The 18,849-nt window shown below is 45.2% G+C and overlaps 1 protein-coding gene across 1 annotated transcript; it reads right to left on the reverse strand.

Annotated features, from left to right (window-relative positions):
• Positions 1-596: 596 nt before the first annotated feature.
• Positions 597-1,739, reverse strand: LOC148474950 (uncharacterized). The gene has a single exon (XM_088457903.1). The coding sequence runs from the start codon at positions 1,737-1,739 to the stop codon at positions 597-599; it is 1,143 nt and encodes a 380-aa protein (XP_088314029.1).
• Between the last annotated feature and the right edge of the window lie 17,110 nt (positions 1,740-18,849).

The following is an 18,849-nucleotide window of genomic DNA, read 5'->3' on the forward strand; positions in this document are numbered from 1 at the left end:
AGGCACACGAGATCGCGCAACCCATTGGCAAACATTTATCGAAGAAGAAATCGTCGCCGAGCCAGAACCCCATGAATTGAAAGAACCAAGGGTGGAGGGGAAGCAACCTAAAGGCTGATTCTATATCCACCTTGCACATCAAGGCCCCATTACCGAAGGAACGAATCAAGTCAAGTGCACTGTCAAAAGATTGATATACCACTCGACATAAGTCGTCCCGTATAGCATCGTTCACTGAGAGCCCCTTCGGGTACGACAGGTGCTGAATAAAACAAAACTTCCCTGATGCCTTTTTGGGAACCACCCCAACTGGTGAGAGCACCAGGCCAGGGATGGCAGGCTCGGCAAAGGGGCCTGCAATCCGACCCAGCTCCACTTCCTTCTCAACCTTCGCTCTTAAGACCGTCGGCATCTCTCTGGCCGAACGAAGGTTCCGTCCCAAACCCCCTTGCACTATGCCGACTATGGGAAGTTGAAAACCCGTCGAGAAACCTTCCTGCAAAAACCTTGCGATGCCCTGCAATGGATACTCCGCCAACCATGAAGCCATGGCTTCAACCCTGACAGGTGTGGGGGCCCTATCCAGTAACTGCACTCTACTTGTGTGATGGATCCATGGGACCACGGGCAAAATTAGCACCTATTCCCCCGGTCTCACACCCTGGTCCCCTTGCACAGTCTTTGATGGGGTGGGGGCCACTGCAGCGAATGCAGGTGTGTCGAAAACAACAGCGCGTCCCCAATGCACATTGCCCATTGTTAAAGGCAAAGCATTTTCCATGACCCAACCTGGAACCGAACCCTCGCGTCGGCCCTCCAGCTGGCGCGGTTGACTGCCCCTTGACACCCCTTTGAAAAGATGATGCCTCCATTTGTAAGCGTTGTGGTTGTGTGACGTCCACGAAGATCTCTACGTCCTTTGTTCCAAAGTCTGTGATCTCCCGACCATGCTGCTTACGACGAAATTCTTCGTCATAAGTCCGCCAAGCGCCACTTCTGGAGTTAGTAAACATGTCATGAATTAGGTATATGTATCTAATCATGCGCATGTGTTCGTCGGGCCGCGTTTCTAAGTAACAAGAGGCAAAGATATACATGTTTTTCAGCCATGTATGATAGGTCAGGACCCCGTCGAGTGCAGTCCCCCCCTTTTTCTTTGCTGCTACCCAAACCTTCTTGCTTCGGCTTGTAAGCACAAATACATTGACGTAACGGCCGCATCTGATCCGGTCTCGGATCCTGGGCCGCACCCCACGAAGCACCGCTGTGTTAGAGCATAAGACCCCTTCCGAACAATCCGAGTTTACCGACATGCTGCTGCTGGACGAGCGATGCTTGCGCTTGTACCGCCTAGACCTCTTCCTGCCTGCATGCCGTGATGTTTCTGAGGATTCTGAGGAGGTGGAGGAAAGAGTAGTCGTGCCCTGCTCTGAGCTACTTAGCCTACGCTTCCTGCTTCGCTGCGCCGGTGCTCCCTGACTACTACTACTGGAGCCACCTATCCAATCGGGATCGATGGAAGACTCACCATCCGACTGACCAGTCGCACCAACGGTGACCACAGCCGTGGCCCTCTCACTTCCTGCTTGACGCTGCATAATCAACTCCGATACGTCTTCACCTGCTGGGACACAAACATTATTGTCTTGCACAGAATTAGACTGCCCTTGGCCTAGAGATTCCCCTGCGCCTGCACCTCCCAAGCCGTGATTCGACACCGGGTGCGCCAGCGGACCCATTGCACTGGGGAGCCGGTCCGCGAGTGCTGCAACGTGACCGTCGCCCGCACCCAAGTCAATGTGCCCATTATCACCCGACAACAAGGGCACCAGTGCAGAGAGCAGTGAAGCACACAAAGAGGATACAGTCTCCGTGCGCAGCCCCACCCCCGCATGGGACCCAGCTACAGATCCCGCCTGATGCACAGGTGCCCCGCACAACCACCTCTGCATAAGACCTGCAAGTAAACCTCTGAGCTGGCGGACTTTCCCCCACCCCGTGTGAAAGCCCCCTGACAGATGCTTCCCAATCTAGTGCAGCAGAGTCACTGCTGTCGGAGGGGGACATAGTGTCCACCCCATCTAGCGGAGTGCGCACATTTTCATTTTCACCGGCCCACCTGTCAGAAAAATGTCCGCCGCTGCGCTGAACAGCCCGGTCCACACATTCCCCACGAGGCAGGGAGTGGGCTGTCAACCCCCCTGCTCTGAGGGGCCGAGCGCCCCTATGCTCCCTTGAGGCCGCCAAACGGGTGGACACGCGGGACACCGGGAGAATATTAACCGGATCTTGTGGCAGAGGGAGGCCGGGAACAACCCCCCCATGCCCGCTGATGCGCGCCGATGGGGAAGCAGGCACCGTGGCCTTTCCCCGCCGAGCCGCGGTTCCCAGTTTAATAGCCTTATTGCTAGAGCCGCCGGGCCCCGGGTAAGCCGGAGTATGTAAAGGAGGGGAGGGCAGCGCTCCCCTCCTGCTGGTGGACCTCGTGTCCCTGGACATGGACGGCCTGGCCGCACCCGGGCCGGCCGCCCGACTAGCTACCCGCGATGGCGCGCGACGTGCAGGCATAGCAGCCGGGATGGGAGAGCTGGAAAGCCCTCTTATGGCCACCCGGCTGCGAGCCCCAGCGCGAAGTCTGGCCCCCCCCACTCCGGGGCCTGCCACAAGGAGGCCAGCCGCTAGGTTGCGGCCTGCGGGCCTACCGCGCCGATCCTTAGGGGACCCCGCTCCCACAGCCACCGCGTTGACCCGGTAACGGGCAGGGATGCCGACAGAACGCCGGGGGCGATCCATGAAGGAGGAGTGAAGAAATAGGGAGAGAAGAAAGGAAAGAAATGAAAAGGTGAAAAAAGTGAAGATTAGATTAGTGTAAAAAATTAAGAGGTATAAGGCTAGCAAAGGAAAGAAAGGTATTATAAGTCAATATCAAACAATGAACACAATTTACAGTATTATGCAAACAAAACACAAAGCAATAAGCAGACAGTACTTCACCGTCAATCTCCAGAAGAAAGAGAGAGAACAACTATAATTTCCCACAATACCCCCTGTGACAGGCTCCACCCCTAACCCAACTGATATTCTACTAACCAATAAGAACAGACCCAAGCACCACCCCCAACCCACTGCTCGCTTTTTGTGCAACAGAGTGTGTCATGTGACTGACCAGAGGTTTATGACACTCCAGTCATACAGGGATGACCTACATGTTCTATCTATCTATTTATCTATCTATAGATATATGTGTGTTCGAGTGTGTGTATACATGTGAAGATACACAGTATATATATATATATATGTATATATATATTGAATGGTGTGTGTATGTGTATATATATATATTATATATACAGTATATATATATATATATATATATATTAGGGGTGAGCGGGTTCGGATTTCTGAAATCTGAACCCCCCCGAGCCCCCCCGATCCGAGTCCGATCCGAGTCAGGCTCGACTTTTCTCGCCTGACTCGGATCTGAAATCGAGGCAAAACGTCATCATCCCGCCTTCCGAGTCTTGCGGGTTTTGGATCCTATATAAGGTACCCGCGTCAGCGCCATTTTCTCACTCGTCTGTGGACAGTGAAGAGGGAGGGTGGGAGTTAGGGCTGGCTGGGCTGTGTAGTGTAGTGTAGTGCTGCTGTTGTCCACTACTTCAAAGTCCATAGGGGCTGGCTGTGTTGTGCTGTGCTGCTGTTGTTAATAGGGGCTGTGTCCACTACTTCAAAGTCCATAGGGGCTGGCTGGACTGTGTTGTGCAGTCAGTTCTCCATAGGGGCTGTGTCCACTCCAAAATCCTGTGCAGTGTCCCAGTCCTAAAGGGGTGCTGTAGTGTTGTCCAGGGGGTGCTCTATCCATCAGGGGTGCTCCCCCCAAGTGTTAAAAAAATAATATATTTTCTGTGTTTGTGAATTGTGTGCGCAGTAGCCGCACGTGCATCAACAAAGTAGTGCCAAGCGTGCGCCTGTGTCATAAGTAAAGGGCCGGCTGGCTTGACCGTTAAAGGGTGCTATAACCCCCAAAGTACACTCCAGTCCAAACCAAAAAAAAAAATATTTTCTATGTTTGTGAATTGTGTGCGCAGTAGCCGCACGTGCATCAACAAAGTAGTGCCAAGCGTGCGCCTGTGTCATAAGTAAAGCGCCGGCTGGCTTGACCGTTAAAGGGTGCTGTAACCCCCAAAGTACACTCCAGTCCAAACCAAAAAAATATATATTTTCTGTGTTTGTGAATTGTGTGCGCAGTAGCCGCACGTGCATCAACAAAGTAGTGCCAAGCGTGCGCCTGTGTCATAAGTAAAGGGCCGGCTGGCTTGACCATTAAAGGGTGCTGTAACCCCCAAAGTACACTCCAGTCCAAACCAAAAAAAAAATTATTTTCTGTGTTTGTGAATTGTGTGCGCTGTAGCCGCACGTGCATCAACAAAGTAGTGCCAAGCGTGCGCCTGTGTCATAAGTAAAGGGCCGGCTGGCTTGACCGTTAAAGGGTGCTGTAACCCCCAAAGTACACTCCAGTCCAAACCAAAAAAAAATTATTTTCTGTGTTTGTGAATTGTGTGCGCAGTAGCCGCACGTGCATCAACAAAGTAGTGCCAAGCGTGCGCCTGTGTCATAAGTAAAGGGTCGGCTGGCTTGACCGTTAAAGGGTGATGTAACCCCCAAAGTACACTCCAGTCCAAACCAAAAAAATATATATTTTCTGTGTTTGTGAATTGTGTGCGCAGTAGCCGCACGTGCATCAACAAAGTAGTGCCAAGCGTGCGCCTGTGTCATAAGTAAAGGGCCGGCTGGCTTGACCGTTAAAGGGTGCTGTAACCCCCAAAGTACACTCCAATCCAATCCAAAAAAAAAAATATTTTCTGTGTTTGTGAATTGTGTGCGCAGTAGCCGCACGTGCATCAACAAAGGAGCAGCGTCAAGCGTGCGCCTGTGTCCCATAAGTAAAGAGCCGGCTGGCTCATTTCTTAAAGGCTGGTGTAACCCACAAAGTGCACTACTCTCCAGCAAAAATAAAAAAATATTTTCTGTGTTTAGCCGCACGTATATATCAAATCGATATAACATAAATGGAGGACCAAACTTTCTCCGATAAAAATAAAATAGAGAAAGAACCACTTCCTCCTATTGCTGAAGCTGCTGCCACTAGTCATGACATAGACGATAACATGCCATCAACGTCGTCTGCCAAGGCTGATGCCCAATGTCATAATAGAGGGCACATACAATCCCAAATGACAAAGTTCAGGAAAATGACCTTGAAAAAAACATTTAAATCAGCTGAAGAGAAACGTAAACTTGCCAATATGCCATTTACGACACGGAGTGGCAAGGAACGGCTAAGGTCGATCCCTAGTATGTTCATGACTAGTGGTTCAGCTTCACATGACGATGGAAGCCCTCCTCCCACTAAAAAAATCAAAAGAGTTAAGCTGGCAAAAGCACAGCGAAGAACTGTGCTTTCTAAGAAGATATCACAAATCCCCAAGGAGAGTCCAAGTGTGGTGGTGGTTGCGATGCCTGACCTTCCCAGCACTGGACGGGAAGAGGTGGCTCTATCCACCATTTGCACGCCCCCTGCAAGTGCTGAAAGGAGCACCCACAGTCCACTTGCTGATATGCAAATTGAAGATGTCACTGTTGAAGTACAACAGGATGAGGATACTGGTGTAGCTGGCGCTGAGGAGGAAGTTGGCGAGGAGGATTCTGATGGTGATGTGCTTTGTTTAAATCAGGTTCCGGGGGAGACAGTTGTTGTCCGTGGGATGAAAAAGCCCATCACAGTCATGCCTGGGCAGAAGACCAAACATTCCACCTCTTTGGTCTGGCAATATTTCTATCCAAATCCGGACAACAACTGTCTTGCCATATGTACCTTATGTAAAGGTGGAATAAGTAGGGGTAGGGACGTTAACCCCCTAGGAACATCCTACCTTATACGGCACCTGCAGCATGTTCAAAATAAGTTACTGTCAAGTTCAGAAACTTTGGCTAAGACCGTAAGCAGTCCAGGGACACCTAAATCCCGTTGTCCTGTTGTATCCAAGCGCCTGCAAACCACACCGTCAACTCCCTCCTCGTCAATTTCCTCCTTAGTCAGGATCGGAAGTAGTCCTGCAGGCCATGTCACTGGCATGACTGACTCTCCAATCCCGGATTCCTCCGGAGGATCCTGCATTGCTACGCCTCCTGCTGCCGCTGCTGCTGTTGCTGCTGCTGGGAGTCGTTCATCATCCCAGAGAGGAAGTAGGAACACCACTACTTTTACTAAACAATTGACCCTCCAACAGTACTTAGCGAGGAGGATGAAGTACGACAGCAGTCATCCTGAAGCAAAACGTATAACTGAGGCCTTGACTGCTATGTTGGTGTTAGACGTGCGTCCGGTATCCGCCATTAGTGCAGTGGGATTTAGACAATTGCTGGAGGTAGTGTGTCCCCGGTTCCAAATCCCGTCTAGATTCCACTTCACTAGGCAGGCGATACCGAGACTGTACAGAAACGTCAGAAAAAGTGTCATCAGTGTCCTGAAAAATGCCGCAGCCACAGCAGCAGCGTCACCAGTCGCAGCATCTCAGAAATGCCAGCTCATTCCAAGGCAGGCTACGCTGTGTATCACCGGTTTCAGTAAGAGGCACACCGCCGACAACCTCTTAGAGAAACTGAGGGAAATCATCGCTCAGTGGCTTACCCCACATAGACTCTCCTGGGGATTTGTGATATCTGACAACGCCACCAATATTGTGCGGGCATTACATCTGGGCAAATTCCAGCACGTCCCATGTTTTGCTCACACAATAAACTTGGTGGTGCAGAATTTTCTGAAAAGCGACAGGGGCGTGCAGGAGACGCTTTGGGTGGCCCGAATAATTTCAGGCCACTTTCGCCATTCAGCGACTGCGTGCCGAAGACTGGAGCGCCAGCAAACACTCTTGAACCTGCCCCACCATCACCTGAAGCAAGAGGTAGTGACGCGGTGGAACTCAACCCTCTATATGCTTCAGAGGATGGAGGAGCAGCAAAAGGCCATTCAAGCCTATACATCCACCTATGACATAGGCAAAGGAGGGGGTATGCACCTGACTCAAGCGCAGTGGAGAATGATTTCCGTGTTGTGCAAGGTTCTCCAGCCCTTCGAACTTGCCACACATGAAGTCAGTTCAGACACTGCCAGCTTGAGTCAGGTCATTCCCCTCATCAGGCTTTTGCAGAAGCAGCTGGAGAAAGTGAAGGAGGAGCTAAGACGGAGCGATTCAGCTCGGCATGTGGGACTTGTGGATGAAGCCCTTCATTCGCTTTGCCAGGATTCCAGGGTGGTCAATCTGTTGAAATCAGACCACTACATTTTGGCCACCGTGCTCGATCCTAGGTTTAAAGCCTATGTGGTGTCTCTCTTTCCGGCCGACACAAGCCTGCAGAGGTGCAAAGACCTGCTGGTGAACACACAGTCAGCTGAAGCGGAACGTGACACGTCAACAGCTCCTTCTTCATTTTCTCCCGCAACTGGGGCTGCCAGGAAAAAACTTAGGTATCCTAAGCAACCCGCTGGCGGTGATGCAGGGCAGGCAGGACCAAGTTTGGACATCTGGTCCGGACTGAAGGACCTGGCAACAATTTCTGACATGTCTACTGTCACTGCATATGATACTGTCACCATTGACAGAATGGTGGAGGATTACATCGGTGACAGCATCCAAGTAGGCATGTCAGACAGTCCATACCTGTACTGGCAGGAAAAAGAGGCAATTTGGAGGCCCCTGTACAAACTGGCTCTATTTTACCTGAGTTGCCCCCCCTCCAGTGTGTACTCCGAAAGAGTGTTTAGTGCAGCCGGGAACCTTGTCAGCGAAAGGCGTAGGAGGTTGCTTCCACAGAATGTGGAGAAGATGATGTTCATCAAAATGAATTATCAGCTCTTCCAGGGAGACCAGCCTCCAGAACGTACAGAGGGACCTGTGGTGGTGGATTCAAGTGGGGACGAGTTAATACTTTGTGAGGATGAGGATGTACACACTGAAGAGGGTGAGGAATCGGTGGATGAGGAGGATGAGGATGACATCTTGCCTCCGTAGAGCCAGTTTGTGCAGGGACACATTAATTGCCAGCTTGTTTTGTGGGGGCCCAAACGAACCAATCATTTCAGCCACAGTTGTGTGGCAGACCCTGGCGCTGAAATGATTGGTTTGTTAAAGTGTGCATGTCCTGTTTATACAACATAAGGGTGGGTGGGAGGGCCCAAGGACAATTCCATCTTGCACCTCTTTTTTTTCTTTGCACTATGTACAGTTTGGGGCCTAGTTTTTCAAACTGCCATCCTGTCTGCCACTGCAGTATCACGCCTAGATGGGTCACGTGTTTGTGCCGCCCACTCGTGTCGCTTAGCATAGTCATCCAGCTACCTCGGTGCAACCTTTTGGACATAAAAACACTATTGTGAGGTGTGAGGTGTTCAGAATAGACTGGAAATGAGTGGAAATTAAGGTTATTGAGGTTAATAATAGCATAGGGGCAGAAAAACCTACAAATTCTGTGATTTTAGCTGTTTTTATGCTTTTTTAAAAAAAAATACAGATCCAAAACACAAAACCCAGAACCCAAACCACGGAAGGGTGGTTTTGGCAAAACCAATCCAGATCCAAAACACGAAGAAAGATCCAGATCCAAAACCAAAACACAAAAACGTGGCCGGTGCACACCCCTAATATATATTATATATATATATATATATATATATATATATATAGTGTAAACAATAGGCCGGCACTCCACAAAATAACCAATTATTGCCCGGGTGCCATCCAATGGTCAAAATGCCAAAAATGTTTACAAAATAATAACATCGGCTCTCACGAGACTGTGGTAAAGAAGACTCATGACTCAGATGGGTCAAAGTTCAACGTTTCAGTCAAACGACTTTTATCAAGAACTCAGTTCTTGATAAAAGTCGTGTGACTGAAACATTGAACTTTGACCCATCTAAGTCGTGAGTCTTCTTTACCACAGTCCCATGAGTGCCGCTGTTATTATTTTGTATATATATATATATATATATATATATAGTGGTGGTAAAATAAACAACCACAGATGCATACGCACGCGGCATGGATGGTGCGACTAGTGTTCCCACGCACGCCATAGACTTCTATGGTGCAAACGCCGGCTGCGACTAGTCGCAGCCTGGCAAATGCTGCGCTATGCCGCGATGCATATGCCCGTGCGTACGCATTGCAGGATGGATGAGCGTGGCTACATCTGTATTCTATGACTTTCCTTATTTCTAAATTAAAATTCTGCTTCTTTGGTTTGTACTTCAAGACTTGTACAGCCCAGTGGAAAATTTGTTTTTTTTTGCAAAAACTATAAACAAGTACAAGATTTGTGTTGCTCAAAGTCACATAAATTATATCTTATCAGAAAAAAACAAAAGATAGTATCACAAATATTTTTGTCTCAATGTCCAAAACATGACAATATCTCAATTGTCATGTGAGATTTCAGTAACCAGTTTAGACAGGGATTTAGTTTTGAGCTGTGATTTATTTTAGGCTGTTTTACCCTGCAGGGAAATGTCATGCATGTTTTAAAATCACTAGCTGTCTTCTGAAGAGATCACATTTCTCTATCCATCCAACAAAACTATCCACAGTCTCATTTTGCACAGAATACATGATCAGGAGCCAAAAACGTTTGAGGACAATCATTTCATGCTAACGATAATAGATCCAGAATTTTTATTCACAGGAAGATGTGTATGTGGGTAATCCAGAAGGTAAAGACTGTTTATGCATTCTGCAGAGCAGGTTATTCGCCCTCCCCAATTCATGGTCAGGTGGTCTACCTAAACTTTTTTCTAAATTCATGGTCAGGCGGTCTACCTAAACTTTTTTCTAAGTGCTCTGTGAGTGGTGTACTGTTATGGTTGTATTTGGCGATGTTGAGTGTTGTTAAAATGAACCCTACAATACAAAATCCCTCTGAATGTGAAGTGTGGAGTGCTATTTGATTCTTGAATGCACAGAAAGTGAGACCTGCTGACATTTACCATCAATTAAAGCAGGTGTATGGTGAGGTAAAAATAATGGTGTGAAATGCTCAATAATGGACAAACTAACTTACATGACAAAGATTGACTGGGACGCCCACACTTGCACTGCTTTTGTTGGGATGTTTTTGATCATCCACCCTATAGTCAGGAGCTTGCTTAAAGTGATTTTCACCTCAAAAAGTTCCTGGGCATAAAACTATTTTGGAGGTGATGATGAGTTGAAACATGCAGACAACAACTGGTTCAAAGGACTGGAGGTAGCCGGGCACAACAAGGTGATTCTAAAGCTCCTGGACAGATATGGTAAATGCTTAAATGAAGGAGGTGATTATGTGGAGAAATTGATAAAGGTACTCCGTGTTTATATTATAAAAGTAAAAAATTTTACAAAAAAAGGTGGCATAAAAAAAGGAAATATATAATACATAAAAATTAAAGTTGAACTGTCAAACACTTAGGGGCTAATTCTGAGTTCCATGCACCTCTCACAAGGGATGCAAACGGCTTTTTGCTAGAGACGAGCAGTTCAATTTTGCAGAAAACCAACCACCCCCAACATGAGATTTCCAAGGGGAACAGAGTCCTGGCTCTGGATTTTCCACCAAGTCTGGATATCAAAATGAGACAATACTTAATTTTAACGGAAATCACAGATCTTGCGTATTTTTGGATTGCAAATAAGGGTCTCCTCCTCGTGATCAGGCAACATTTTACACAGGAGAGTATATGGAGAAGGTGTTGGCTGTAGTTGTGCTTCGATAAGACAATATTAGGACACTATAAGAAAGAGTTGTGAAGTGAGTGAGAGGGTGTAACAGACTGCAGGCACTTTGCCACTATGTATGTTTCTCAGACAATGGGTGGGATGCATGACACATCGCACTCACGATGGGATGCATTCCACCAGCCATCGTCTGCATGCGGGCGTTGATAACGCTGGTATGCATGACGATCCCCGCAAAGGACCACTCTGTCAGTAAGTGCGGCCCTTTGCATGCGCAGAAGGATGCACGTGCTGCGGGGATCCGATTGGATCCCTCTATCAACACTCTCCTGATAGAAGCCCATAGGTTTCTATAGGGTAACGCCATATGAATATGGTGTTATCCACCACAACCAAGCCCCGGAGTGCATCGCATTCCGGGGTTTGGTGCATATGAGAAATGCGGTCAAACCCACATTTTTGGGGTTTGACCGCATTTTTCCCCTTGACGCATCTCGCCCAATAACTGGCAGCAACTACAATCTGCATGCTTACAGGCTACTGTCATAGTCACATCAGGCTATTGTGTATTTGCATTATTAGTGATCCTGATATACTTACATGCAATTGTTGTTCACAAGGATATCTATCTACATTGCAGTAAATACTGGCTCTTTTGTATGAGGGTGGATACAGTGTGATTTCAAGCTTATCTGTCCCAAAAAGATATGTCAAGAAAATATTGTGTGTTTTTGAGAGGCATCATATATCACTGTACTTACTGGGTGTGGTGTCCATGTCAGCTGCATCCCAAAAAATATAAGTGTAAAAAATATTTTTTTTTCTGGTGTCTAAAATAGTAATTTAATAAAACTGAATTGCAAAGGTAATAGTCACTCATTTTCCTATTTCATTGTAGGTTCACTTGGTGTGATGGCAGTTAAGTTCAACTGCAGTAGCTTTATTCCTTTAGCACAGGAGCAACCCAGTACTAGCGCTGCCAGTCATAGTACTTCTTCAACATCTACGTTTAAAGAAAGTCAAGGGGTAAAAAGAAGGTGTAAGAGAGGGCTCTCCAAATCTACACAATGTTTGACAATCTTAAAGAAAACATCAGCTATGAATGTGAAAAGTTACTACCAAAAGAAGTATAAAATTGCCAACATGCCATACACCACACGCAGTGACAAGAAAAATGCTCAGAACATGACCTTTCTTTGAAAGTTGTGGTCCTGCTACTGCTCTTTCATGCAAATCCATATTGCAAAAGCTGGTGCCAAACATAGTCAGTCATCTTCTGTGTCACCTCTAAAACAAGCAAATCAGTGCATAAAATGAACACTAAACCTGAAGATCAAACTGTGCATTCACAAACTTCCCACTTTAATAATTACAGTATGATGGTGTCCACAAGTGCTATGTGTGAGTCTGACATTTCTGATTCTGACTCTATAATCCTAGAGAAGCCTCCTTCCATGATTTCTGAACGCTCTGATGGTTTATGTACAAATCCAATGGTTCTGGGTCTCCACAGATGCAGGACCCATTCTGCGTATTTGCAGAACAGGTCTTACATGATCATTTGCAATCCCCCTTAGCCATAGCATGATTGGGGGGGAGCGGGGCAGCGACCAAGACCGTTCTATAAAACAGGGGCATTTCACCTCCATTTTGTAGGCATGCCAAGCACAGGGTCTGCGTTGGCAGATGCAGATTTCCTTGACCCAGCAGAGAGTTTCCGATGGCCAGGCTGAGCAAGCTTCAGCTTACGCAGACTGGCCAAGGGCAGCGACCATTGTGACTTCTGAGTTTCAGTGTCTGATGGAAGCTGAATGGTGCATCTTGATTCTCAGTTTTCCCAGAGTGGTATTGTTCATAAGGTTCCAGGCAATTCATAGACCAGAAGTTTGTGGTGCCAGGACTTAGATGGGAGAAAAACCGGCAGTGGTCATCACAACATAGTTGCATGTGGTTCATTTGATGTACATAAGGAAAAATGTATGTAAAAACTATATTAGAGACTTGATTAGACATATAAAAAGTAAGAGAATATGCACATGAAATAATAGTAAAAAAAAGCATTACACCAAGACATGATAAAATATAAAAAAATTAAAAAAATATAAAATATATATTAGAGGAACCATTTGTGTTTATTGAGGTTTTCTGGAATGAGGGTTTTCAGATTAAATATCCATCTCTTTTCGCTCCTTGCTACTTTGGATTCGACATCTCTGTTTTTCCAAGTAGTTTTAATGTTATCTATTCCCATGAAAATTTATATGAAATTAGTGGAGCTTTTTTGAAATGGCTTGATGGGCAGTGAGTGTTTAGTTCTTTTTTTTATATTACAGATGTGTTCTGCCATTCTAGTATTCAGTGACCTCAATGCGCAACCTATATAATATAGGCCACAAGTGCATTCTGTAATGTAGACTGGTGGCAGGTTATGAACTCAGAACATTTTATAAGTTTTACCTGTCACATTAAATTGAGTAATTTTGGAGTCTTTGCTAGGAACACTTTTACACATATTATAACTCCCAAACACCAATGGAATCCTTTGGTTCTTAATGGGTTAGTCGTGGTATATTCTAAAGCACTCCTCACCAGTCTGTTTTTAAGATTGTCTGTTTTTCTGTAAATAAAACTTGGATTACTCGATAAAACAGTGGATAAAAGACATTGAAAAATATTTTCAAGTTTGGTATGATGAGTTTCATATTTAGTAATAAAAGCCCATTCATTGGGGTTTTTTTGATGAAATTTATGTTTTGAGAACCAGTAGAGGGTCTCTATTCATGTTTGAAACTTCATTTTTTACTTGATCAATTTTCTCTTTCTTGTATCCTCTAGCTAAAATGTTCTCCCACATAATGTCCATTTGTCTATTACAGGTTAGTGTTTCACTGCAATTTCTTTTGACTCTCATAAGTTGACTCCTGAGGACTCCATCTAGCCATCTACTCAAATGTTCACTCTCTATGTCGATATAACTGTTCATATTGGTAGGTTTCTTATAGCACCTTGTTTGAATCCTTTCTTCTTCAATGTATATTATCGGTTCCAAAAAATTACATGTGGTTTTATATTAAACATGAGAGAGATATTGAGTGTGTTGTTATTGAGGGAGAACTGTCCTTTGTTCCCCACATTCCATCTGTCTCAAAATCATGTTACATACATCTAAAAAACATATACAAAATTCGACCATATCTCACACAAGACACTGCAAAAACTCTAATCCATGCACTCATTATTTCCCGCATTGACTATTGCAATAGTCTCCTTACTGGTCTTCCCAAAAACAGGCTATCGCCATTACAATCCATTATGAATGCAGCTGCGAGGCTTATCTTCCTTGCCAAACGTTCATCGTCTGCTGCCCCGCTCTGTCAGTCCCTCCATTGGTTGCCGGTTTTCTACCGTATTCAATACAAAATACTGTTACTTACACATAAGGCCATTAACCGAATTACACCAACATACATCTCTTCACTCATCTCTAAATATCTCCCAACCCGACCTCTCCGCTCAGCACAAGATCTGCGTCTCTCATCCCTGCGCATTTACGGTTACAGGACTTTCTTCGGGTTGCACCCACTCTATGGAATGCCTTACCACACACAATAAGACTTACCTCTAGTCTTCAATCCTTCAAGCGTTCCCTGAAAACTCACCTCTTCAGACAAGCTTATCAGATTCCAGAACTGACCACATAACCTTCATAGCTTCCATGTCTTATTCTATCCCCTCTCACAGTCCACACATAACCTCACATATTGTCTTTCTTTCACATACTCCTGACATTTTGCCGACATTCCTGTGTGACTGGATCATGCAGCCCACCAAGAAACTCTGCATTCTGGCCGGACCAAATTGCAATATATAACACCTATCCTTGTGTATCAATGCCTATTTCCCTTTAGATTGTAAGCTTGCAAGCAGGGCCGTCTTACCTCTATGTCTGTCTGTTATTACCCTGTTTTGTTCTATCAATGCTTCCAATTGTAAAGCGCAACGGAATATGCTGCGCTATATAAGAAACTGTTAATAAATAAATAAATAAATATTGAGTGTGTTGTTGTTATTGAGGGAAGAACAAAAAGTTTGAAGATCTTCTTCAGAACATCTTCAGAACATCTCAAGAACAACAGGGTGTCATCTATATAACGATGCTATGCTTTTCTAGAGCCTATCAGTTTTTATCTTGCTCTATTTGTATTATACTCAACAAATTTAATTGGTATACGTATTTCTGCCTCAGCCATTTTCAAAGGTGGTTTAGTAATATCACACTATGGGCCTGATTCACTATGGAATGCTATTGCAGCTGCGATTACTCACGCAATCGCAAAGGCAGCATGGAGATGCCCACTGTAAGATCTTGCAGACCTGCATATACATCGGTACCACTGAGTAACATCAGCCCCTCACGCACAATTACAGCAGCCCTGACCTTACACAGAAACTGCAACTGTCGTCGCACGCAGTGAGTACTCAAGCTGCGTATGCCACCGCAGTGGCTAATTTATGCATGCCCGAGAAACAGTGTTCAAATGGACAGGCACTCCTGCGTTTCTGCAACCACTCCCCTGTCACCACCCCCAAATGCTGATGTCCCATCCCTTGATCTGTGATGGCTTTGTACTGTATCTGTGTAAGTGATCGCAGTGCATTTGCAATGCTAACTCTGGCATGCGCACTGTGGTGCATACGCATGCGCAGTACGCACCATCGGCCGATCTGCATAAGTTGTTGCAATTGCAATCCGTAATGCTCTCTTTTCATTTTCCATGTGGATTCCATATCCATATTTTTGAAAACCTGAACATCAAAGGAAAATACAGATTTGACCAGCTACATCTTTGCCACCAATGCGGTAAACGTGTGCATGCATAGCGCCACAGTAGGCCATGCCGCGACAGCATACACACCATGCAATCCTATGGGTCATGGATCCGAATTCAGCGCACATGCTCACGGTTATGCGACTCGCAGCATGTGTGCCACGGCAAGTCACAGCGGTGGCAACGATGTAGCAGGACACATCTGTATACTTACCTACCTTATTACTTACCTATTATTATAATTCTTGCCTCCTATTTCTACCTTCACCGCCCAGAGCTTTTTACCGATTTCTTCACACATCTGTATTCACCAAAGGTTTTAGTGTATCCCAGTATAATCTGCCCCAGGCTGCTGAGCCGTGCACCTCAGGTCTTGTTCCGGTATTTTTGTATAAGACATACCACTATTTCCTCTTATGGATATTGGAAGGAAGACCTTGGAACCCACCAGAGAAGGTCAGTGATCTCCAAGGTGAAAAGGAGTTCCCCAATGTCGAGGGGGGTCTACTAGAAAATAAGATCAAGCTGATAATTTACTTCTATTAATGTATTAACTAATTAACAAAAGAATAAAAAAATAAACAACATATGATGTTGGTGATGTTGGTGGGAGTACTGGTGAGGTTCATAGCACAGTTGTATGAAATCTACATGTAGAAGAGACCAGTGCCATAAATTCTACAGATCTGGTCTCCTAAGAGTGGAAGTCCCACAGGTCAGTAGAATTTACAGTGATGACACCAACAGGGTAACATATCAGTAGTTAACATGCTAAAATATAAGCAGACAAGAAAGTAATGCACTTTCAATGAATTGGGCGTTGCGAATTGGGCACAGTAGTTAAAGCAACATACCATCATATAAACATAATCGGAAACACACAAGCAATATAATACTGTGCACAATACATAACATTATGTAATAAAAAACCATACTTAAATGTCTTATATTCGCTAGACTGATTTTAAATTCCATTTCTAGAGCAGAACCAAATATTTGATATGCTTAAATTAATTATTGTGATTCAGGTCACATCCCTTATTGTAATCATATCACTATGGGATATTATAGCTTTATCCCTAATATGGGCCCATTACGGTGGGAACATAAGTCTTTTTTAATGTATGCAGTTCCTGAATTATGTCTTCTGGAAAAGGCTAGACATCCTGCTGTCTGGAACTGGGTAGCTAAGACATAGCAGGTTACTTTTCAGTACAGTGATGAAATAGGGTTAATCAATTACTAAAATACAGCTGGAAAATCAGTGGTATGAAAACGTATATCTAAAAACCTAATATGATTCCATGCCAAATTTCATTTTTCAGTTTCATAAACTCTCCCATATTTCAACCTTTATCTACACTGGTTCATGTTTCCCTATGGAAATAGTGCAGAGCGCCAGAGAAAAAAAATCAGGTTTTTGTGTATTTTTGATAAGATGCTTCCCTAAAATGCTGTAGGAGTTGATATTGCCTTACTGGGCTTCCTGAGCATTTTAACAACATTTGTTAAGTTCCTTCCTGTTTGAACAGTGAAGAAAATGAAAGGTAATTCTAATCTTGCTACACACTCGACATCTCAATTTGTTGTCTTGCTGCAGACAAATCTATATATGCCAAGGTATAGCACAGGTCACCATATGTGTGATAGGGAATAAAATAAAACTACTAATGCTGATGGTGCTAGGAAATGTCAGTAAGGTTCCTTTTCTGTATCCATAGACATTGTCTAGGTAAAGTCACAAACTTGTATGCAACTATGATGAAGATGCTAAACTACTGCACAGTAAACTACTGTACAGCTGTGTCTTTGGACGCAGTGGCTGCACGATAATATGCTATGTCGCAGGAGGCATCTTGGGTAAATAGTCGCCTCCTGCCGGCTTCTGTGATCCGCAGCAGAGGACGCAGCATCGGATCACTCTGCATGAGCCTTCAGGTTCAGCTCACAGAAGGAGATCTGCCCATGCGCAGATCTTCAAACATCAGAGTTCTAGGCAAACCACTGGGTTTGCGTATAACTCTGAATCAGTGGTCTCCAACCGGTAGCTCGTGGTCATAATTTTGGTAGCTCACCTGGCTGCAGTACTGCCGAGTCAACTAGGAGGAAGTGACCTCTGAAGTGTGCTCCCCATGGCATCGACGCCATGGGTGAAACCACAGGGAAGCACGTCAGGTGATTGCCGCAGCCTCTACAGCAATCATCTGACGTGCTTCCCCGTGGTTCCACCCATGGTGTCTATGTTATGGTGGAGCAAGTGATTCCCGCCCAGACCTGTCGGAAAATCACATGGCAGCCCTGCCTATATCTTTTGCTCCTCTACTGCACGTACCTCCTTGGAGCCGGTAATTTACAGTAAAATGTGCCTGTGAGTAAATTTTATTTACAAACTACAATATCACTATAATAATTAAAACCATTTTTATTTTCTATGGAATTTTTTTTTTTTTAAATTTTATTAAATTACCTTCAATTGTTCGGTAATTAGACAGATTTTTTTTTTCTACAATTATAGTAGCTCTTCAGGAGGTTTCATTTTGCTAATGTAGCTCACGTCTCAATTAACATTGGAGACGACTGCTGTGAATCAACCACATTGAAACAATTATCAACTGAATATTTGAATAACTATATGTTTCATGATGGCTTTATATTATTATGTGTATATTGCAATTGTATTTTCAGTAATAGCTCCACTTCTCTGTATAGGAGAGAAGTGGTATATTTATTAAGTAGATGGTTTCCAATGCCACCGATTGTCATTAGCTTATCTTGCAGGATTTAAAAGAGCAATAATATTAAATGTAAAACATGCCTGCATTTAAAATTATGGCTGTTTGAAAACCCCGCAAGCAAGCAAAACCGCAGAAAAGTGGTGGCACTGGAAACCCACGGCTTACTAAAGTAGGGAGCTCCGTCGTGCGCATGCGCGAGATGCGACGAGCGAAGGACTTTCCTTCGCTCGTTGTGTCTGATCAAAGGGGGCGTGCTGTCGATGTTGATTGACAGCACGCCCCCTTTGGTGGGCGTGCCGGGGGCATGCCTGCCAGACGGAGGCGTTCCCAAGGGAACGCCTACCGTCAGAAGCCGGCCCCACTGACATCACTAGTGATGTCAGTGGGAGTGATTTTGGCTCTGGTAGAGCCAAAATCACTCCTGGCCTTGCGGTTGAGAAACTCAACCGCAGGCTTCTGCTCGCACTGGCGATGGTCGCGATGGTCAAGACCATCGCGACCAACATCCTGCACGCT

Source organism: Taudactylus pleione, unplaced genomic scaffold (genome assembly GCF_031769625.1).
Source record: "Taudactylus pleione unplaced genomic scaffold, aTauple2 ptg000792l, whole genome shotgun sequence".
Taxonomy (NCBI): Eukaryota; Metazoa; Chordata; class Amphibia; order Anura; family Myobatrachidae; genus Taudactylus; species Taudactylus pleione.